A 24,847-nucleotide genomic window follows, 5' to 3' on the forward strand; every position below is an offset into this window, starting at 1 on the left:
GTTTACTTAGTTAGTTGCGCTTTTGACCACACATCTAGAAAATGAGCTTAAAGTTATTAATAAATGTTCTCAGAATATGTATCTATTAGTATTCTACCTTGAAACTCTTTGTGCAGTCAACACCTCTTTGCACAGATACAGAAGTTATAAATAGAAACAAAAACCATATAAGTTGCTGGCAGGGCCGTATTCATGATTTTTTCAGGGAGGGGGGGGTACAAAAAGGAAGCTTATAAAGCACAAGAAAAATTTATTTGCATGCATTTTCTGTACTTTTGTATGACTCCGGCAAAGGTTTTATGGGGGAGGTGGTCCAAATTGGGTACTCCTCCTGGTAACAGCCCTTGTCGCAGGTGTTTCTTTTTTTTTCATGAAAAAATTGAAATGAAAATGGCAGAGAAGAAAAACAAAGGAAAATGGAACTAGTGCCGTACTAGGTTGCCGTATAGCCATATTTTGTAAAGCGATATCCACAATATAAAGAGAATTTCAACCGAATCCAAGCTTTATCGAAACTTGAATTTAGAAGGTCAATAGAATATAAAGCCATATATCTTAATATATAAAAACTATAAATAAAATAAATGAATTTAGATAAAATTACATATACAGTACATATTTGTATATATAAATATCATATATATTTGAGGGCCAAAACATAAGTCAGGTTTTGCAGACAGTCAATCCAACAGTTCGTGGTAATAAACTGTAAGTAGGGAGCGCATCTGCCCAGTAGTCACCGAAGCACTAAAAAACAGAATTTTGATGACAATAGATACATAAAAAGTTCCCTTTCCTATATTGGACTGTAAAATTTCATAAGAATCCCCCTAAACCACGGATAATTGCTGGAGCAGCTAAATGTCCAACCCGCATTGCTGCTACTGACCTCTCTTTAATTTTAAAGGAAACTGTAAATAAACTTAAAACCTATTGTTCTGGTATTAAAAATTTTTCGAATTTTAATACATATTGGAGTGTTAATAATTCACTGCAGGTGATAGATTCTTTAACAATGGTTTCAGCTAAAAGAATTGAGTCTTTCGATTTTGCGACAATGTATACTAATTTATCACTTAATTTAGTGTTTGATAATTTAAAAACTGTTATAAAGAAATCTTTCCTCTTATCTAGTAAAAGGTTCTTAAAAATAGACAGTTATAATAAAAAAGCCATATGGACAAACTGCTTTAATACTACAGTTAACTTGAGATGTTACAGCTTGGATATGATTTTTGAGTTATTGGAATTTGTTTTATACAATACTTATATAAGATTTGGGGGTGATTTGTACAAGCAAATTATGGGAATTCCCATGGGGGGGAATGCCAGCCCATTTATAGCTGACTTGTTTTTAAGTCAACTAGAATATAAATATATGATGGATAAGAATAATCCAATTAATTTAAAACATGCTTTGTCAAATAATAAAAGATATTTAGATGATATTTTGGTCTTAAATTGTAAGGATTTCATTGATATTTCTAAAAATATATATCCATCAGAGCTTATTCTTGAGCCTAGTCATGGCGCTGTCATGAAGATCATTTCTTAGATTTAAATATTAATATTTGTGATAATACTAAATTAAGTTTTAAAATGTATAATAAAACGGATGATTTTGATTTTGAAGTGATTAGTTTCCCATTCCCTGAAAGTAATATACACTCAAATATCACATATTCAGCGTTTTTCTCACAGTTACTTCGTTATGCAAGGATTTGTAGTAATTATATTGATTTTAAAAATAGATGTAAAATCTTAAGCCAAAAATTGATATCAAGAGGTTTTTCTGCAAATAAATTAACTTGGCAATTTAAAAAAATTAGTTTTCATTATAACGAACTTTTAAATAAATATCAAAAGAATTATCTAGAAATACTTAAAGAAATTTTTAACTAATTTCGGAGGTTCGAGAAATGTTGTCACAGCGCCATTTATTTTGAATTGTGTTTCTAATTGAGCGGATTCTTTTAAAAAATTAGCCACATGGTAAAGATGAATTCTATAATTGTTTAGTTCATTCAGGTTTTTTGCAATGTGTTAATATTTGTGATTTGGTAAAATTTATAATATTTAGTTTACCTATTGTTGCTAAAGGGAGGGATATATTAACAAGATAAGCTTGTTTTGGTTTTACTTGGTTGTTTTACATTTGCTGTTTTTTTTTTTTTTCATAGGCATGTATTTTGGGGGTGATACCTGACGCGGGGATGTCATGGATATTCTGTGGTAGCCACAACACTGTGCTGGGTAGAGAATTTAGAGTGGCGAAACCCTATATAGGCCAGTGTATTCTCCTGATGAGCCCTTATGTTGGGTGTTGCCTCTGAATTATTTGTCTATATTATTATTTGTTCTATTGTTCGGTAAATGACGACTTATACTTATTGACGACATGACTGCCTGTCCATGGATTATTCTTTATGGTTGATTGTGTGTGGCTATACTGTTTGACCTATGTGATTGTGTGGATGAGTAGGGTTAAGGCCTCATTCAAGTGCTGGTCTATATTAGTCACTAATTTAGGAAAACAGTCTTCCTTTTCTCCTTCTGTCTCTCTTTTTTTTTTTTTTTTTTTTTTTTTTTTTTTTTTTTTTTTTTTTTTTTTTTTTGTGCTGTAGCATTGGTGATTTCTCTTTTCATGATAGAAAGAATTAGACTTTTATGCTGATTCCACATATATAAAATTCGTTCAGTTTAATGTTATCCATCTAAAGTTCAAGCCTGATAAATTTTGCCTAATTTTCCAAACAAGGAGGAAATATCCCCAAAAGTCAAATACTCTTAGACTATCTATCAATAAGTGAAATGGATCGTTTTCATCCAACTCTGAAAAAGTTATGCCAGATTTGCCTCTCACAGAGACTATTTGTCTTGGATTTTACTCTGATTAAATAAACGAAACTTGTTTTTTTTTAAACTGAAAGTAAGGAGTGACATTAAAACTTAAAAAGAACAGAAATTATTCCGTATATGAAAGAGGCTTTCCCCTTCTCAACGCCTTGCTCTTTACGCTAAAGTTTGATTCTTTGTCGCAATTCTACTTTTTAAAACAATAAAAACATAAAGAGCGAGGCGTTGCGAGGGGACAGCCCCTTTCGTATACGGAATAATTTCTGTTCGTGTTAATTTTTAATTTTGCTCCTTACTTTCAGCGTAAAAAACTTGTTTTTTCATTTAATTTCTGAACGTTTTTCAACTAATGCAGGTTCAAATTTGGCTCACCGTACATGAAAAAAAAATTACATATTAATTTTGGCAGATTTATTCCGGATATGAAGGGTTGGCCCCACCTCAATACCTTACTCTTTACGATAAAGCTGTTAGCAGTTTTAAAAAAAGCTTCCTATTCTAATTATACAGCCCCCGTGTTTCAATTTTAGTAAACAGTCAAACTTTAGCATAAAGAGTAAGGTATTGAGGAGGGGGCAACCCTTCATTTATGACATATTTTCTGTTTGTTTTTCAAATAATGCCAATAAATCTGGCTCACCCTTCATGAAATATACCCTCCCCCTCATCGATAACTCCTCGGTGAAATTTTCATCCAAAGTAAACTTTACCCCCCCCCCCGTTAAATTCCCGCCAGAAAGTTCCATCTTCGCCGAGAATTCGCCCTCCCTGTAACATTGCTTGTGGAAAATTCATCCTGAAAAATCCTAAGATCGGTTTTCGATTACTTCAGAAATGCCCCCTTCGGTGGAAATTATTTCTCAGAAAACAAAACACGCAGAAAAAAATCCCCTGGATAATCTTCCCAGAACATCGCCACATAGCAAATTGGCAAAGAGAATGTAAGACAACAAAAAAGAATTGTGTTTAGTAATTATGTCAAACCCCCAGTGTAATAATTCCCCTGGAATATTTGCTCCCCAGGAATTTTCCTCGTCAAGCAAGATTCTCCCCATAGAAATGTACCCCAAACACCACCACCCTCCCCCCAAAAAATGGTTATATACTTCTGAACAACAAATACTCTATGTAAACAATGGGCAAAGTTAAAAACTTTCAGCCCTTTCCTCTACAACGAATTCAACACAGTTTTTCAATCTGAGCTTCAACTTCTTCACTCCCTAAAGGCAAATGTTAGGAAATTTGTGAACTATGTTGCGTCTAACTTGGTCAAACTGGACTATATTCGCAATGTTTGTTTTATTACCGAACTGGATCTTACCTTTCAAGTGAGTTCCTGCCTTTAAGCCAAACAGATGTGGGAATAGCTGCAACTTACTCAATGCAAGAACTCGTACATGCTCGAGAGCCAAGTGATAATATTGATCCTTTTACCAGTCTTGTCGAATATACTATATAGTCCTAATCAAGCAGATCTAAGACTGTTTCAAGTTTGAAGAGAAATTTGTGACATTTTGGCTTTGGTTGAACCAAGGAATGCAAGCAATTTGAAGCCAAAATCTCTTAAGGTCACTAACTGTGAGATTTCCTGTTCTAAAAGAAAAGTGTTGCCTCCAGAAAACGGACGAGGTCACAGGCAATGACTGATATCACTGAGCTTCATTTGGGAGATGAAGATATTTAGTCTGAAGACCGGCAGTGGCGAAATCAAGTACCCGGAATGGCAGAAGTGCAAATCACTGATCTTCTCTTTACCTTTTAGCAATGTACCAGCTGAGCGCTTATTTAGTCTCCTGAAATTAATCAAAACAGACATCCAAAATAGTGTCGAGAATGTCCCTAGTCTCACTTATTCGGGTCATTTATTGATTGAAAACGAAGATAAAACTTTATCAACTGTCAGCATACCGAAAGTTAAACTTTTTTATGTGTTCTCGGTAGTGTAAAAGATGTTATATATATATATATATATATATATATATATATATATATGTGTATATATATATATATATATATATATATATATATATATATATATATATATATATATATATATATATCATGAAAAGAGAAATCACCAATGCAACAGCACAAACACATAAAAATAAAGAGACAGAAGGAGAAAAGGAAGACTGTTTTCCTAAATTAGTGATTAATATAAACCAGCACTTGAATGAGGCCTTAAACCTACTCATCCATAAAATCACATAGGTCAAACAGCATAGCCAAACACAATCAACCATAAAGAATAATCCATGGACAGGCAGTCATGTCGTCAATAAGTATAAGTCGTCATTTACCAAACAATAGAAAAAATAATAAAGACAAATAATTTAGAGGCAACAACCCAACACAAGGGCTCATCAGGAGAATACACTGGCCTATAGGGTTTCGCCACTTTAAATTCTCTACCCAGCCAAGTGTTGTGGCTACCACAGAATATCCATGGCATCCCCGTGCCAGGTATCACCCCCAAAATACATGCATATGAAAAAAAAAACAGCAAATGTAAAACAACCAAGTAACACCAAAACAAGCTTATCCTGTTAATATATCCCTCTTTTTAGCAACAATAGGTAAACTAAATATGATAAAATTTACCAAATCACAAGTATTAACACATTGCAAAAAAAAAAAAATTAATGAACTAAACAATTATAGAATTCATCTTTACCATGTGGCTATTTTTTTTAAAAAAAATCCGCTCTATTAGAAACACAATTCAAAATAAATGGCGCTGCATCATCATTTGTCGAACCTCCAAAATTAGTTGAAAATTTCTTTAAGTATTTCCAGATAATGCTTTTGATATTTATTTAAAAGTTCGTTATAATGAAAACTAAATTTTTTAAATTGCCAAGATAATTTATTTTCAGAAAAACCTCTTGATATCAATTTTTGGCTTAAGATTTTGCATCTATTTTTAAAATCAATATAATTACTACAAATCCTTGCATAACGAAGTAACTGTGAGAAAAACGCAGAATATGTGATATTTGAGTGTATATTACTTTCAGGGAATGGGAAACTAATCACTTCAAAATCAAAATCATCCGCTTTATTATACATTTTAAAACTTAATTTATTATTATCACAAATATTAACATTTAAATCTAAGAAATGATCTTCATGACCAGCGCCATGACTAGGTTCAAGAGTAAGCTCTGATGGATATATATTTTTAGAAATATCAATGAAATCCTTACAATTTATGACCAAAATATCATCTAAATATCTTTTATTATTTGACAAAACATGTTTTAAATTATTTGGATTATTCTTATCCATCATATATTTATATTCTAGTTGACTTAAAAACAAGTCAGCTATAAATGGGCTGGCATTCCCCCCCCCATGGGAATTCCCACGATTTGCTATATATATATATATATATATATATATATATATATATATATATATATATATATATACTAGCTGTTGGGGTGGCGCTTCGCGCCACCCCAACACCTAGTTGGTGGGGGCGCTTCGCGCCCCCCCCCAAGCCCCCCCGCGCGCGTAAGTCGTTACGCGCCATAATAGTTACGCGCCATTGTAGTTGTGTCCCTATGTCCCACCTGTGAATATAGATATATATATATATATATATGGTTTTAACTACGTAAAACTTGCGAATATACAACATTCTTTGCTGTCCCATTGTCTTTGCATATAAATAGATTGTCAGGTTTACCGACTCTTGAACATGCAACATATAATGGTCCATGGGAAAACAATCTGTATTCAGATCTATACCTCATGATTCTAATGATTGCCCTTGAGCTTTGTTGATGGTGATTGCTAATCGACCATTCCCTGTCCCGGTGTCCCGGTCGTCATTTACATCCCCCTGTTTCCCCCGGTGTCCCCGTTGTAGTTGTGTCCCTGTGTCCCGGTCGTCATTTATATTCCCTGTGTCCCGGGTCCCGGTCATCATTTGTATCCCGGTGTCCCGGTCTGTATATACATTCGTTTTTTAGTTTTGTTTTTCTCCTTTATTTTTTTCCTTTTTTTTTCTTTTTTAGCTTATTTAGATTTTTAGATTTTTTAGTTTTTTTTATTAGTTTTTAGTTTTTATTTCTTTTTAGTTTTTTTGTCCCGGTCGTCATTTATATCCCCCTGTTTCCCCCGGTGTCCCCGTTGTAGTTGTGTCCCTGTGTCCCGGTCGTTATTTATATTCCCTGTGTCCCGGTCGTCATTTGTATCCCGGTGTACCGGTCTGTATATACATTCGTTTTTTAGTTTGGTTTTTCTCCTTTATTTTTTTCCTTTTTTTTTCTTTTTTAGTTTATTTAGATTTTTAGATTTTTTAGTTTTTTTATTAGTTTTTAGTTTTTTTTTCTTTTTAGTTTTTTTGTAGTTTTTACCTTCTTTTTAGTTTTGTTAATTTTTTTTTTTACTTGTGTCCTGGTCGTCATTTATACTCCCTGTGTCCCGGTGCTTTGTTGATTGCTAATCGAACATTCCTTTTGTCCTGGTCGCTTTCTCTTTGAGTGTCGTCATTTATTAGTTTTTTCCTTTTTTTTTAGTTTTTTATTGGTTTTTACCTTTATTTTAGCTTATTTTTCAGTTTTTTCGTTTTTTTTAGTTTTTTTTTATTTTTTATTTTTTTTAGTTTTTTACCTTTTTTTAGTTTTTATAGTTTTTTTAGTTTTTTAGCTTTTTTACTTTTTTTATTAGTTTTTAGTTTTTTTTTGTAGTTTTTGCCTTTTTTTAGTTTTTTCAGTTTTTTTTTTTAGTTTTTTATTGGTTTTTACCTTTATAGTTTTTTTAGTTTTTTAGCTTTTTTATTTTTTTTATTAGTTTTTAGTTTTTTTTGTAGTTTTTGCCTTTTTTTAGTTTTTTCAGTTTTGACGTCACCTAATCCAGTTTTTTCAGGTGACGTCACCTGACACATCCATCCATCCATCCATCCATCCATCCACAGACAGACAACTTATTTTTATATATATAGATATATATATATATATATATATATATATATATATATATATATATATATATATATATATATATATTATATATATATATATATATATATATATATATATATATATATATATATATATATATATATATATATATATATATATATATATACACATATATATATATATATATATATATATATATATATATATATATATATATATATATATATATATATATATATAAATCATTATCTAAAGTAAAAAAATAATAATTTGATGCTGTGCTGTGTTTTTTTTTGTGTAGATCGTATGGGAAAGAAAGGCAAAATATCCCTTTTTCTAGGGAGAAAAATAGAAAGAAATAAGACCTAAAGACACGAAACTTACGGAAAATTGATATAAAAATGGGGAAAATTTAAATCGAAAAGTGGAAGCACTGGTTACAGATGTTCAAATTTTTTAATTCTTGAGCGTTACTTATAAGAAGTTTATTAGTAAGGCCGTATCTAATATTAATTGTATAATAACATTTTGTTGCGACTACATTCCTATTTTCATTATTGTGTTCTATTTTGCTTTATTGTGTACAATGTTAGAATTACATAATAAATTTGTTGAAAATTTTTTAATTAACAGTGTTTTTGCTAATTTAATGTTTTAAAACTTAAACAAATGAAAAGTTACTAACCATTTTTTTAGATTAGCCAAAGCGACCGGGAAAACATTCCCTTATAAACCAGAGTCTGTGTTCTAATTCAGTTTAGGTAAGTACGTGATAATTCATTCCAAATTTAGGTTTTCTTGCAAGGTGTGGGGCTACATGGAACATCGAAAAACGTGGCAAGGACAGGGCCCAATTTAAAGCTTTGACACTTCTAGGCGCAAGCGTTTTTGCCGCTCCTTTTTTGCGTGATTTTCAAGGGAATCTGCGAATATTCAGGGACAGTGGAAGCACTAAACAGAACGCAACTGATGAGCCAAAAGTGATGAAAGAGAAAGGTGATACCGTTACAATTCTTGGAGATATCTGACACTTTATAAGCAGCCACGGACTTCCCGTGGTGCTTTAAAATCACTTTTCTATGAATAAGCAGAACGGCAGTGGAATGCATCTGCTATTTTGACGAGAAGCACTGAACATAACTCAACTGATGAGCCAAAAGTAATGAAAGAGAAAGACGATACCGAACTCTCATCTACAATTCTTGGGAGATATCTGACAGTTCATAAGTAGCCACAGAATTCCTGTGGTGCCATAAAATCACTTTTCTATGAAAAGGCAGCACGGCATTGGAATTAATCTGGTTTTTTGACGAGAAGCACTGAACAGGATTCAACTGATGAGCCAAAATTAATGAAAGAGAAAGGTGATACCGAAAAATCAGCTACAATTCTTGGGAGATATCTGACAGTTCATAAGTAGCCACAGAATTCTTGTGGTGCTTTAATATCACTATGCATCGGATATTTTGACGAGAAGCACTGAACAGAACACAACTGATGAACCAAAAGTAATGAAAGAGAAAGCTGATACTGAACTATCAGCTACAGTTCTTGGGAGATATCTGACAGTTTATAAGTATCCACAGAACTCCTGTGGTGCTTTAAAATCACTTTTCTATGAATAGGTAGCACGGCAGTAGAATGCATCTGATATTTTGACGAGAAGCATTGAATAGAACGCAACTGATGAGCAAAAAGTAATGAAAGAGAAAGGTGATACCGAAAAATCAGCTACAATTTTGGGAGATATCTGACAGTTTATAAGTAGCCACAGAATTCTTGTGGTGCTTTAATATCACTTTTCTATGAATAGGTAGCACGGCAGTAGAATGCATCTGATATTTTGACGAGAAGCACTGAACAGAACACAACTGATGAACCAAAAGTAATGTAAGAGAAAGCTGATACTGAACTATCAGCTACAGTTCTTGGGAGATATCTGACAGTTTATAAGTATCCACAGAACTCCTGTGGAGCTTTAAAATCACTTTTCTATGAATAGGTAGCACGGCAGTAGAATGCATCTGATATTTTGACGAGAAGCATTGAATAGAACGCAACTGATGAGCAAAAAGTAATGTAAGAGAAAGGTGATACCGAAAAATCAGCTACAGTTCTTGGGAGATATCTGACAGTTTATAAGTATCCACAGAACTCCTGTGGTGCTTTAAAATCACTTTTCTATGAATAGGTAGCACGGCAGTAGAATGCATTTGATATTTTGACGAGAAGCATTGAATTGAACGCAACTGATGAGCAAAAAGTAATGAAAGAGAAAGGTGATACCGAAAAATCAGCTACGATTCTTGGGAGATATCTGACAGTTTATAAGTAGCCACAGAATTCTTGTGGTGCTTTAATATCACTTTTCTATGAATACGTAGCACGGCAGTGGAATGCATCTGATATTTTGACGAGAAGCACTGAACAGAACGCAACTGATGAGCAAAAAGTAATGTAAGAGAAAGCTGATACTGAACCATCAGCTACAGTTCTTGGGAGATATCTGACAGTCTATTAGTATCCACAGAACTCCTGTGGTGCTTTAAAATCACTTTTCTATGAATAGGTAGCACGGCAGTAGAATGCATCTGATATTTTGACGAGAAGCATTGAATAGAACGCAACTGATGAGCAAAAAGTAATGTAAGAGAAAGGTGATACCGAAAAATCAGCTACAATTTTGGGAGCACCACAGAATTCCTGTGGTGCTTTAAAATCACTTTTCTATGAACATGCAACACGGTGGTGGAATGCATCTGATATTTTGACTATAAATCACAGTGATCCAGTTTTCTTAAGAAAAAAATTCACTCAGTGATAGTGTATTGTGCCTTCTGGCATTGTGCACCCCTAGATCCGGGCCAATTGACAAATCCTGGCCTGGGAAAGCAGTCAAACTCTATGAATATTATGGATTTTTCAGTGGAACACGACAAATTTTAAGATCTTTGTGAGGTCGAAACAATGACCTAAAAGTATTGGTAATACAAAGAGTATGCAAAAGTACTATGTTCACAAATAGTTTTCAAAATGTGGCAACGCTGTAAAGTAATAATCCCGCACCAGGGTCGCCAACTGTCTCGAAAGAGTGCAAATCAAGGCCCAAAAAGAGGTTTTTTTTGCTCAAAAAGAGTGCAAGCCAAAAAATTAGCGCGAGCGCGGCTGCCGCCGCGTGCATAGTCTCACTCACTGTTCTGATCAGTCTTTACTTAGGAAAAACCCTAAATAACAAGCAAGCCCTAGACAATCCACGACAATTTTTTTATGTAGGGATAGTCCATTTATTTGTCTAATAAAGGGAGTTACCCGAATTGAACGTTTATTTGTTAGTCACAGAAAGGTAGTGTGGTCTTGGAAAAAAAATACCTAATTTAAGGTATTACGTCGAAAATCAGTGGTATATATGGCGAGATCTGACCAATCAAGTACATAGCTATAAACTGAAAACACTCCTTATAAATTCATTTAGGCACATTTTATAGAAAGGCGCCATAGAAAGGCGGCCTTGGAAAAAAATATACCTAATTTAAGGTATTACGTCGAAAATAGATAAAGAACTGAAATTGTTTGTTCCTTTCTTAGAATTTTGGAAACTAAAAATAAAAAAGAAAACAATTGAATATATTCCTGCAAGTTATTCAATAAGAAATCCCCACATATGTCTAAATCCATAAAAACAATTCGCCCTTGGAGTTGGTAAGAATTCCTATATGTTCCTAAATCCCAAAAATGCAATATTTGTCTTTTTTTTTGTTCGAAGAATATTTATAGAGAAAATAATTTCAAGTTCTAAGAAACTCAGTTGATTTTTTATAATTTATATTTAATATACAAAAAAAAACAGCTAGAAATTTTCCTTTGATGTCAAAATAAAAGTTACCTGATTCCCAGAAATTTGTCTTCTTTTTTTGAAGTCCATACTGTTTGCGTGGAAGGAGACTTCTTAAGGACAGGGTACCGTAGGTAAGGTCGGTTTCTGGCAATGCTAATGAGGGGCTTCTCATCATCACTGAATGTTTCGTAGAAAAGTGTTTCCACCATTGATCCTTTTGAACTCCCAAATGAGACCCTAAAAAAAAACACTTATCATATTACACAGGAAATAGTAAAAGGTAAGCACATGAGAAAGTTAGTTTTTTTTTTTAAAAAAAGCTTGCCTTGTATATCCCTCCCCGCTCAAATATAAGCCAAAAAAGTCAAATCAAAATGAAAAATTGATCAAAATGGACAACTCCTCAGCAGTCCCCCCCGGCCATGGCATCCAGTTCAGCTGCCCCAGTTAATACTCTCCCTTGAATGGCTCTGGTTCTTGGAAATATAGAAGGGGTATTTTTGTTGGGTTGACGTTTATTCCGATGAAAATACCAAAAAGCCACGTTTGAATGAAAATACGGAAAAAATATTTTTCAAAATTCAAGAGACGGGAAAAATTTTTAAGAGAGGGATTTCTTTTTTTTCAAATAATCCCTCCAATTAATTTTGAACTAAGGCACAATTAGGGCTGGATTATTAGTTGGTCCAAACAATTTTTCCTACTCTGGAATAAATTTTGACTTCTACCTAGTTGACGACTACTGGGATCATTCTGTTGCAAAAAAAGCACCCGCTGTCCTAGCCAGTTAAGATCTCGAATTTTTACGACGCTGCCTAAGTTCTCAACATTTTAAAAATAAGTCACCCGTCTTTTTTTCAAAATTTATTTTGGATTCAATAGCCTGTACTTATAGAATAAAGGATAGAAAATTAGTATATCACATGGTCCTAAATTTGGCTCGGAACCGTTTGCTTATTTCATTACTTAACTTCCTATCAGATGTAATTACCAGACCTGATTCTTCTTCTTCCTTAAGTTCAAGAAAGTTTAACATGGATTGATCACTGTTCAGGTCATCAGAGTATCTTATCAAACAGTTCGTGGTAACGAACTGTAGTAAGGAGCGACCCGGCTCAATAGTAACCAAAACTCTAAAAAATGGAATTTTGATACCAATACCTACATCAAAAGTTTAATGCTGATTTTGAATATGTAAGTTTCATCAAGTTTAGTCTTACCCATCAAGAGTTACGAGCCTAAGAAAATTTGCGTTATTTTAGAAAATAGGGGGAAACGCCCCCTAGAAGTCATAGAATCTTGACGAAAATCACACCATCAGATTCAGCGTATCAGAGAACCCTACTGTCGAAGTTTCAAGCTCCTATCTACAAAAATGTGGAATTTTGTATTTTTTGCCAGAAGGCAGATCACGGATGCGTGTTTATTTGTTTTTTTGTTTTCTTGTTTTTGTTTTTTTTTGTTGTTTTTTTCCAGGGGTGATCGTATCGACCCAGTTGTCCTAGAATGTTGCAAGAGGGCTCATTCTAACGGAAATGAAAAGTTCTAGTGCCCTTTTTAAGTGACCAAAAAAATTGGAGGGCACCTAGGCCCCCTCCCACGCTAATTATTTTCCCAAAGTCAACGGATCAAAATTCTGAGATAGCCATTTTATTCAGCGTAGTCGAAGAACCTTATAACTATGTCTTCGGGGACGACTTACTCCCCCACAGTCCCCGTGGGAGGGGCAACAAGTTAAAAACTTTGACCAGTGCTTAGATATAGCAATGGTTATTGGGAAGTGTACATGCATTTTCAGGAGGATTTTTTCGGTTGGGGGAGGGGTTGAGAAGAGGGGGATATGCTGGGGGAACTTTCCATCGATAATTTGTCATGGGGGAAGAAAATCTCCATGAAGGGAGAGCAGGATTTACTAGCATTATTTAAAAAAAAAAAACAATGAAAAAATAAATATGAAAAAGTTCTTTCAGCTGGAAGTAAGGAGCAGCATTAAAACTTAAAACGAACAGAAATTATTACCTATTTGAGGGGCTCACCTCCTCCTAATACCTCGCTCTTTACGCTAAAGTATTTTTAGTAATTTCAACTATTTATTCTACGGCTTTTGTGATTCTGGGGTCATTCTTAATGAATTGGGACAAAATTTAAGCTTTAGTGTAAAGAGCGAGGATCTGACAAGGGGGCGAGCCCCCTCATATATGTAATAAAAATACGAGAATACAAAAGTTCTTTACATAAGCTAATTTATAAGTTACGTAAATCTTTTACTAATAAAAATATTCGTAAAAAATTAAAAATTCTAGTTGCCTTTTTAATTAACCAAAAAATCGGAGGGCAAATAGGCTTCCTCCCCAGCTCTTTTTTTCTCAAAATCATTCGATCAATCAAAAAATGCAAATATTGTTTTAATTATTCCTCTGCGGAGAGCCAAAATCAAAACATGCATTGATTCAAAAACGTTCAGAAATTAAATAAAAAAAACAAGTTTTTTTAACTGAAAGTAAGGAGCGACATTAAAACTTAAAACGACCAGAAATTACTTCGTATATGAAAGAGGCTGCTTCCTCATCAACGCCCCGCTCTTTACGCTAAAGTTTTTTACTGTTTTAAAAAGAAGAATTGAGAGAAAGAGTCAAACTTTAGCGTAAAGAGCGGGGCGTTGATGAGGAAGCAGCCTCTTTCATATACGAAGTAATTTCTGGTCGTTTTAATTTAATGTCGCTCCTTACTTTCAGTTAAAAAAACTTGTTTTTTTTATTTAATGTAATACCGGAGCAGATTGCAGTTCATTCAACAAAAACATATTCAGTAGTGGTGACTAGTGTGACGCCTGTATTGCAATGAATTAAGTCATTTCTTTTTCTTTACTAGACACATTGCTTTATAATAGACTACAAATAGTATTTTTGCTGGTGAGCTTCTTATGTCACCAGCAATGGTTTTCTAATTTGTTCCAATGTGGCCGATCTGGGTGGAAATTTAGGGCTGCTTATCTATCACCACCATCAATTGCTAGATGCCTGGTAGCTGCTGACCTGCTCGCGTATTGGAATACTTTTTATATATTATCTGGTATTAATTCCTGCAATAGATATATGTTTACTTGTATCTCTTTAACTCTTACATATGATTTAACTGAAACTTGGGAAAGATAGCTAATGCTCTTATCACCCTGTGCGTGTTACCGTCAAAACAATTTCCCTTATGCTCATCAGATGACAAAGGAAGGGAATCTCAACCCTCATAACATATTGATGTAATCAGCCATGCTGTTGATTCACTCACACTCAATAATTCCAGCCACTGTGAGATTCTGTCACGCAAATAGCAAATAAAACAAATGATTTGTTATGTGATCCGTCAGCCGAAGTGTTAAGGTCTTTGTGTGCCTTCTAATTATATCTATAAAACTACAGTTCAACTAGGGATGAAATAACTTTTCAGTAACAAAGAAAAAGAACCTTAAAACGTAGGTAATTTTGAAGACTACACTGCCTTTCTATGACGAATTGACTGATAGAATTAACAGGATATGTATGACTTTACTGCTGATGATGAACACTGTATATGTGTTCGAAATATCCAGTTAAATTATTTTATATCTATTCACTGGCAATTAAAAGGTTTCATCCCTATTTTGAAGTGTTTTAGTTTCGTCATGGAAAGGCAGTGTGGTCTTCGAAGTTATCTACTTCGAGTATATGGGGATAATGTGACCAAAAAAAAGATTTTTACTGCTGATGATGAATACTGTATATGTGTTCGAAATATCCAGTTAAATAATTTTAATCTATTCACTGTCAATTAAAAGGTTTCATCCCTATTTTAAACTGTTTTACTTTCGTCACGGAAAGGCAGTGTGGTCTTCGAAGTTATCTAGGATATGTATATTTCTGCTGATGACGGTCCGCGTACATGTGATCGAAATATCCAGTATTTTTCTTGAATGTTATTATCACTGTCTAATAAAAGGATTTATCCCTATTCGAGCTTTTATTTACCGTCTTAAAAAGCTGTTTAGATCTAAAAATTGTCTCTTATATAATTTAAGGCAGTTGCTGCTTCTCGAAAGATATATTTTAGCTTATTAATTACATTAAATATGTTTCTCAAAACGGAAACAGCCTATGGTTCTCAATTTGTTCGATTAAGCATGAAAACTGTACTTCCTTAATTTCTGACCCTGTATCTGAATGATCGGCATAAAAAGGCTTTTTTTTGACAAGAAGTTCTCAAAGGTGGAACATGCGGTAAATACAGATGCATGTGAGTTTTGTCTATCGCTTAACTTGAAATATGCTATTTTCAGAAGAAGTGGAAAGTCCCCATCTAAAGGTGGCCGTATTTAGGTTATAAATAAAATGTAGAAGGTTGCACTGTTTATTAAAACAAACTTCTTTTCTTTTGGCCAGCTTCGAAATTGGTTCTTAATTTTAGAAACATGATTTTAATTGGAAATCATAAATTTTATGGCCTACATCATAAATTCTGAACAAACAGGTGAAAGCAAGAGAAAATTGAGATACAAATTACGGATTGCTAAAAAAGTTCTCCGCACCTGACAATCAGACCATTCTGAATCATTGGAGAAAGACAATGTGACAGATGCGGCAATAGAAAGAAGCTGTATCGTCAGACTTTTGGCAATGTACCTTAACTTCAGTAGCAAAAGAGCTCAGAATTTGCCACCGTCATGAGGCGGTTTTGGATTTGTGATGGCAATAGGATTAGATATTTCCTATTCCGAAGGATTCTAGGAAATACCCAGTGCCAATGCCTCACGCAAAATAATTCAGTTTTGAGACCAGGCATAGTTTTTGATGATTTCTCTGAGCCTGCACAGTGTGTACAATATTTAACTGACTGAGGATGTTATCTTGACTTCCGATTCAGAAATGAAGTTGTAAATTTTTTTGTAACTGTGTTTGCTGGTAGTTTGTGGAACGTTTTATAGTATTTTTCTAGTTTCTCACAATCCACCCTGGTTCATTCGAACGTGAAAAAGAAGCAATGTTCAAACACGATATAAGCTTTAAATCACCCTTATTTCCCAATCAACAACATTTTAACGACTGAAAATCACCCAAAAATAGAATTGTGAAAAGACATATTTTTTTGTCATACAAGTTTCATATGTGCTTCCTGTAAAAAATAAAGGTAGCCTTAGTTTTAACTTGTTTTTTTCCTTTCTCTCTTAATACTCATTTTGTTGTTTTATCTGAATAGTGATTCTTTCATCTTTTTAATAAGGACTGTATTCTGAGCGTGGGAAGAGGGGAGGGGATAGATCGCCCTCTTTATTTTTGTGAATGACCTCTTTTTGAAGGTTTGAAGATTTGGGTATAAAAGGACTTGCATATATTCAGACGTGATAAAAATCAAACATTATAGCTCTTTTTATGCTCCTATCATACTTTCATCATTTCACTTGATGCCCTGAAGTTTGTGCCCTGGATAACATAAATTTGGAGTGTCATGGTTCTTAAGCTTTCAATTGGTACTAAATTTACTGTTCTTTTTTTAATTTTCTAAGTTTAGAAAAGCAAACAGAGATGTGTCTTTTCTCTCAGAAACATGTTCATTATTCACTTCGAAACAGAATTTTGGCAACGCAACTGTACAACCCTCCCCAGGCTTTCCATGAACAGTGAAAATCTTTGAAAAAAGTCTTTCCAGTACAGCTTGTACGGCCCATGACCTTAACTTATTCTTTTCCATTCCTACACAGATATTCACTCTCGCCCTTGAAAGAACAAAAATGTACAAAGAAGTACAGAGTTGGCCTATACTCAGTCTGTGCTCTGACGAGCTATTGTCCCCCCGGAAAAATGTGGCAGGTTTGTCCCTCCCTCCTTTCACAAAGTCACATTTATGCCAGTATACATCTCTGACAGTAATCTCTGACAGTAATCTCTGACAGAAGCTTGTTTAAGTCTGTAGCATCTTTTCTTAACCTGATGTTACACACATCTAAAATAGGTTGAGAATACAGTCGATTCTGTGATGATCCTCTTAAAATAAATAATAATGAGAGAAAAGATGAGATGACTAGGATACGTTCTGCGGATGAAGAATTACAGATTACCAAAGATCGTCCTTTTTGGGCAATTTTTCGGCCAAGGAGTATGATGAGGTCTTAAAGGATGATTTAGGGGAATTTGGGACTTTTTTGGAGGGCGTAAAGAGCGAAACAAGGAATAAATTGTGACGAGGAGGATCGTGCGTAACTGTGTTGGCCTCAAGCGAATTGATGTTGCAGTTAGTAGAAGTATTAATAGCAATAGTGTAACACATGGTCGAAAGATTAATAAATAAAAAAAAGATAAAAAAATTAATAATAAAAAAAGAATTAATAAAATTAATAAATTAATAAAAAAGTTAATAAATAAAAGATTTTTATGAATCTGGCATTTAATTACTACAGCTCAATGGGACACTTTGTCAATCAGACAGTGGTCAATTGAGAAACAGTCATTGTGAAGATCACAAACCCATCCTCTGGGCACGAAGAATTACTAGAAGCAATTATTAGAAGGATGAGAACCAAAAAATAAATTTGATTAATACATGGGAAGAGTTTCCCTTCCCAAGACTATTTCAAGATCCCACAATGTAAAATTATAGAAGAATATAGAGCCCGTCGGGGTTTAAATATGCCATCGTTGAGGATTTTGTGTCCAAAATACAATTTTTTTAAGGATAATAAAACCCTTGCAAAGAAGTCAAAAGCAGCCCCTAACTCAAAAATCCCTTATTATCTGTCTAAACAGTATTCCCCTTAAGGATTTTAAAATTTCAGTTAGCTAAATACTGAAAATGTCCCTGTGATGAAAAAAAGAAAAAGAATACCTGAGAGAGCTGGTACTCCTCCCCCTTTTCGAGAAGGCCTTCTCAGTTATATGCAAGGACGCGGGAAGTGTAGATGAGCATCTAATACTTGATGCGGATCCATAGGTTCTACTTCTATTCTCAGTGAGTGAATAGCTCAATCCGTCAGACAACCTTTATTGAATCAAAGATTAACACTTTATTTATGAGCTCCTTGCCCGATTTCTAACTTCTTAACTTTTCTCAAAGTCGAGCTCCTTAGAAAGCATTTTTTTTTTAGAAGTCTTTATAGTTAATTATTTTTGGCTTCAGATAGAAGTGGCTTACCTGGGTCTACCCAAGCATTTTGGGGGCAAATTATCCACTGCTATTTCATATGATTAGGGCGAATCAACAAGGACAGCAAGGAATTAAAGTATTGACCAATCTCGAGTTCGAACGGATCTGAATTGATGTTTACGAGAAATCATGTGTCGAAAATAAAAAAATGCATTTTTTCCAGTTTAGTCTAAATTTTCCAATTTTTTTCCTATTTAGTTTGAATTTTTAAACTAGATATTGGTCAAAATAACCAGAATTGCTGATGCAGTTATTTCTCCATTTCGTTCATTAGAGTATTGAGGCTTCTCACCTTGACAATCAATAATCTCAACTGTAAGCTCCTTAGAAAGCATTTTTTTTTTTTAGAAGTCTTTATAGTTAATTATTTTTGGCTTCAGATAGAAGTGGCTTACCTGGGTCTACCCAAGCATTTTGGGGGCAAATTATCCACTGCTATTTCATATGATTAGGGCGAATCAACAAGGACAGCAAGGAATTAAAGTATTGACCAATCTCGAGTTCGAACGGATCTGAATTGATGTTTACGAGAAATCATGTGTCGAAAATCAAAAAATCCATTTTTTCCAGTTTAGTCTAAATTTTCCAATTTTTTTCCTATTTAGTTTGAATTTTTAAACTAGATATTGGTCAAAATAACCAGAATTGCTGATGCAGTTATTTCTCCATTTTGTTCATTAGAGTATTGAGGCTTCTCACCTTGATAATCAATAATCTCAACTGTAAGATGCGCTGCAGAAACAGAAAATCGTCAAAACAGATTTTCAATCTGTAGATTTAAAAAGAAACTTAAATCTAAAACCACGCCCTGGACTCTGATGGTCGTTTCGACAACCCATGTCACAATACCGACTGTAGATATAAGGAATTTACGAAGCCTATAAAGGACGTCAGTACTCGATGAAACTCCATTACGATCGAGCTGTGTTGCCAATCACCTCTGAAAACCCCAATTACTTTTCTCACACAACTGGGCACAACTTGTCGTTAAATGTTAAAGAGGTGTTCCTGAGTGGAGAAGAAGCTTCATTTGTACACAGGCTCTTTGAAGAAGTGACGAGGAGGAGTTCACAAGAAAATTATGAATTCATTTTAAAGCAATTCCTATGTCCTTCGTATTAAGGAGATGCCTAAGAGACATGTAAGGCCTTTAACAAGACCCGCCTATTTAGCTTATAGTGCTAAGAGAGCATAGGGTCGCAGTTTATAGTGGGTTGTCTTTTGCGCCCTATCCAAGAGATAAGTTGCCGGAATATTTGGTTCCATTTTCAATTAGGCTTTCCACTGCGTTTTTTAGGATTTGGACCAGACTGTAAGTTAGCTACTTAGTACTTCGGATATTTTTTGCACCTCAAGGATTAGAATGAATATTGGAGGACTTCTCAAATCTGCAAATTGAAGGGGGGTTGGTTCGTTGTCTCTTCAGGTACCAGAGTCTATCCAACTATAGGTGTCATGCTTTTAATGACAAGGGTCATGGGGGACGGACTATTAGAAATGATTTAATCAATAACTAAATCGTTGTTTTCTTGTATCTACTATCATATTTATTTTCGCTAAAAAATACCATAAAATACATTTCCCCTACAGTTGCTTCTAATCCGCTTTTGTTTGTGCTAATTTTATGGTAATTTGTATTTTTCTTTTTATACATGCTGTCGGGGAATGGTATTACCAAAAATAACAACCGATGAACCAAATAAATTGTCACCAAATGCTGAGAACACGGCTGATACTAGGGCATTGAGGACTATGCTCAACAACAGACTAAAGGAAAGTAAAACATCTGATGATAAATACGGCAATTCACTCGGGGCTTGGGACTTTCATTTTATTGTAACTATATGTTGGATCTCATTTTTCTTCAGTGTTACCACATAGCATACATGGTATAAATTATAAAAACAGCAATTCATACATGCACAAAGACACCCAAGGCCAACATAGCAGCACAAAGCTACGTCAGTTTCTTGCCTATATTTACTTCGAGGATCGCCACTCCCTGAAGACCTTACAATAAGCGGGTTGAACCAGAGTTTCCAGATGCAGCTTTACGTGTTATACTGTGAGAGGTAAGGTAACCATAATGCGCCCATGCGTTGAAATACGCCGAAGGTATAACATATTAATGAAAATACGACAAAGGTACCCTTCTTTTCAAACAGAAACGATTGGAAAGTAAAAACAGAAAGTCAATAGTTGCAGGAGGATCAGACCCTCGGTCTGGTTGTAAAAACATGGAAGGTACTCAATAAACTTATTTATCTCAGGCTGCAGAGAAATTTTTTGTATATTAAAGTGATATTTGAATAAAAAGTAATTTTTCAAAGGCAAGGGCAGATTGTTGCTAGCATGGGGAAAAGATAGTCCTGCAAAGTACTGAAATATCTATTTTCTTCTATAAAGCAATCAATGAATTTCATTGTAAAAGTTTGCAATGCAAGCTTCAAGCTTCCTCTTCTACTTCTACTCGCTCCCTCTTTTTTATTTCATATTCAATTTTTATAGAGGGAAAAGTCTATTTTTATTTTGTAAAAAAAAAAAATGATTTTTCGATCTTTAGAATTTTTGTGAAATCAGCCAACACCAAAAATTACCTATCTAGCGCTCACATAATAAGGTGTTTCGACCTCTGGAACTAACGGCACAGATCAGAGACCGTAGAAGCTTTTCAGCTATTGACACCGCATATTTTGACCGTATAATTTTCAGCCGGACCCCGTAGAAAGTCGTGATTGGTTCAAGTCGACCATTTCTAGATGACCGATCGAAAGTTCCAATGATGAAAGTTCCAAAAAATTGTGAAATGCAAGTGATTCGTTTTTAGGTTATAAAGCTAGCAAAGCGGAGGTAAGAGGGTGTAATCAAACTGAAAAATAACTTGAGTTGGAACAATGACACTCCCTTCTAATTGAAAAGTGTGACTCAAAAAGCAAAAAGCAGTTTTCTCTCCAGGCTGCCTTCTTGAAATTTAAACCTTTTTTTTACATGAAATAAACTTTAAATGTTAACTCCCTCTGGAATTAGAGGAGCCATTTGGGGGGAGGGTAAGGGGTGGGCAAATGCCCACCCCAGATTTTCCAGGGGGCCCAAGCTTCCACCACAAAAGGCCCTTTGCCGGCCATAATTATCCATTATATCCAACATAATCCATTCTGTTCAATTGATTTGAAATTGCTGCACGCCTATTAACCAAAGAGCGTAATTCCATGACGATCCTTGGGGTAACTATGCTATTTGCTACTAATCATCGTAAACTTTGAAAGTAGGTTAGATTCGTAATAAAAGTCTCAAGTTCTGTCAAATGCCCATTTCCTAGGTGATTATATTAATATTATAAATTTTGATTTTTTGCAGTAATTCCTCTAAGTTGACAGATTAAAATAGGTCAGTTCCTGTCAAATGTTTCGATGTTTATTTCCTTGTTTTTTCTTAATACAAGCCACCGTTTTAGATTGCTCGAGTCAGTTCTTATTCTATTTCTGTCCTCGTTTTATGTACATTTACTGTATCATATGTGTAAATAAACATTTTATGCTCGACACATAAACCTTATGAAAGTTAGAGACGCTTGACATCCTCTAACGGTCGAACCCCAGATTGTAGGCCAACGCTACCATAAGACTCTAAAGACGAGAGCACAGAGAGAAGTAAAGGACTTTACATCATTAAGCCTATTAGCTTTTTAGTTAGGTAAACATAAAGGTATTATTAGCCATTAGCATTAGAACTCAAAAGATCACCAAGCATCTAAAATAATTTGTGACAACTTCGACGCTAGAAAAGAACTTCGTCCAGTCTGGAAATCGGGCTACTACTTTGGCGGATGAAATGAAGCGAGAGTACTCCGAGACTTTCGACCGTCTACAAGCCGAATTTTACAGAAGTTTCACAGATAATTTGCCAGTGCTGAGCACACTCGAAGCCTTGGGTCCAAGCTCGACCAAGTTTATGGGCACAGAGTTGCTCAAGCGTTTCTCTGCTCTTTACGGCGAGTTGGATATCCACGACATTCTTTTCGAATCTCAAGCTCGTATTGCCAAGCGTTTCTTGCTGGATGAGGAGAAAAAGCCGGAAAATTTCCTAGACAATGTCGACCATCTTCAGGCATTACCAGTGGCTTACTCAGAAGTAATTAAAGTACTTCGTATTGCTGCCACACTTCCTGTGACAACAGCGAGCAATGAGCGCTTGTTTTCTAGCCTAGAAATAGTGAAAAACTACCTGCAGTCTACAACGTTTCAGTTACCTCCTTTTGATGTTTGCAGAGAAGGATTTAGTAAAAAATTGGACTACGACCAGCTTGTTGACGATTTTGCAAAGATGAAACCTCGGCGGTTCCCCTTGTTACCTTGAGTGTTGCAATATTTTTTTTTTCTCTTGTTATTTTTTTCCTTTTGTAAATATATTTGATCTGAAAGAATTCTGCTGAAGGAAAACCGAGGTTTTGGTTACAACCCTCAGCATGTTAATGAAGATTACATTCACCGACGTATTGTTTACTTAAATAAGAAAGTTTTTCGCTGAGGAAGGCCAGCCTGTAGTCTGGTTGAATTTTCCACTTTCAGTTTAATCACTTAACCTCGTTGATTGTAATCTACGATGTTATAATTAATTTTAGGGGTCAGTGTGGCTGAGTTCCACATTCGGTTACAGTACATTTCCAAGCAACACACGGGTGATGAAAATACGTTTTTATTTAGAATATTCGATCGATGTGCTGCCAAAACCCAAGAAAACATTTTTTTTACGCGACACGAAGTGAGCCTGGGGGAGGGGGCAAGATGGAGTTCATACCCACCCCAAGATTTGGCCCAAATGGCGCCTCTGTCTGGAATACGCATTTTCAAGAAATTTTTCTCTTCTTATTGCTAAGAGTGTGGTTTCATAAGACAGTTCGCCGTACCGAAATGTAAGTAAGGAGCAGAAGGCTTAACAACGAAAATATATTCATTGCGAATAATACGATGATTACGAGGGGAGGGGGATAAAACACTTCATAAAACGCATCAAAAATGTGTTTAAATGCATTTTTGATACGTTCCTACCATTTGGAACAAATTTCAGAAGAAAGGGGTTTGAGCCCCGTACCCCTACTTTGGACACACCATTGCACTAGGTACTAAGACTTTTAGAATAAGAAAAGAACGGGACTATCCCTAGCTTTTCAGGGACTAACTTGCAAAGAATCATAATAAAGAAAAAGGTAAAAATTTACAGTATTCACCCTTGTGAGCCATTTAAAAGAAGCTAAAAATATATAGCTAACAATTCAGCTATAATGTTTTGATGTCTAAATCTAAGAAATAAACCGAAGAAAACTTCTTTGCCGCACCTTTAGGAAATATTACATTTGGGCGTGTTAAAGGCGTGTCTCTATTTGAGAGAGTCAATTAATTATATTTTCAAAATTAGGAAAAAAAACAAAGGAAAACTGAAGATTGTTTGTGGTCTTGCTACTTATTTGGCTGGCTCCTGCCCGGACTATAATTAAAAATCACCTCAAAATATTAGGATCAGTATGAATAATCATGCGAGATGTTAGATTCCGAAAAAATTGCAATAACAGATTAAGATATCCCATTGTGTTTCCCAAAAACATTGTTTGCTAAACAGAAAATGTTTATCAGCCAAAATATTTACCGAATTTAGTTTTGGTAATTTGCCTTCAGAAGATGACCTTGTTGAGGAGCTAATATTCGTATTGTGTTATTTGCGTCAAACTTGTGTTTGAAAGTGACCTCGAAAACTTAGCGTCTTTTTTTGTGATTCCGTGATCAATAGGGTTATCCCGATTCCCGTGCATAATAAGGGATTTCTAAGCACTACAATATTTCGCAATATCACCAGTGTATTTCCTATGTCAACGAAACTTTCCTATATCAACCGTATTTTTTACGTCAACAGTGGTTCTGTATGACATTAAAAAAAAAAAAAAACAAGTTTTTTTAAATGAAAGTAAGGAGCGACATTAAAACTTAAAACGAACAGAAATTACTCCGTGTATGAAAGGGGCTTTTCCTCCTCAACGCCCCACTTTTTACGCTAAAGTTTGACT

The 24,847-nt window shown here is 34.7% G+C and overlaps 1 protein-coding gene across 3 annotated transcripts in view; it reads right to left on the minus strand.

The window, feature by feature from the left end:
• LOC136033960 (uncharacterized) overlaps positions 1–24,847 on the minus strand; it is a 167,792-nt gene that overhangs the window by 92,700 nt on the left and 50,245 nt on the right. For all 3 annotated transcript variants that reach the window (XR_010619067.1, XM_065714986.1, XM_065714985.1), the window contains exon 3: positions 11,671–11,859. Coding sequence is in view for 2 of the 3 variants with exons in the window: in XM_065714986.1 (XP_065571058.1) it covers positions 11,671–11,859 (189 nt within the window). In the remaining variant the exon portion in view is untranslated. The remainder of the gene's footprint in view (positions 1–11,670; positions 11,860–24,847) is intronic.

This window comes from Artemia franciscana, chromosome 12 (assembly GCF_032884065.1).
Source record: "Artemia franciscana chromosome 12, ASM3288406v1, whole genome shotgun sequence".
NCBI lineage: Eukaryota > Metazoa > Arthropoda > Branchiopoda > Anostraca > Artemiidae > Artemia > Artemia franciscana.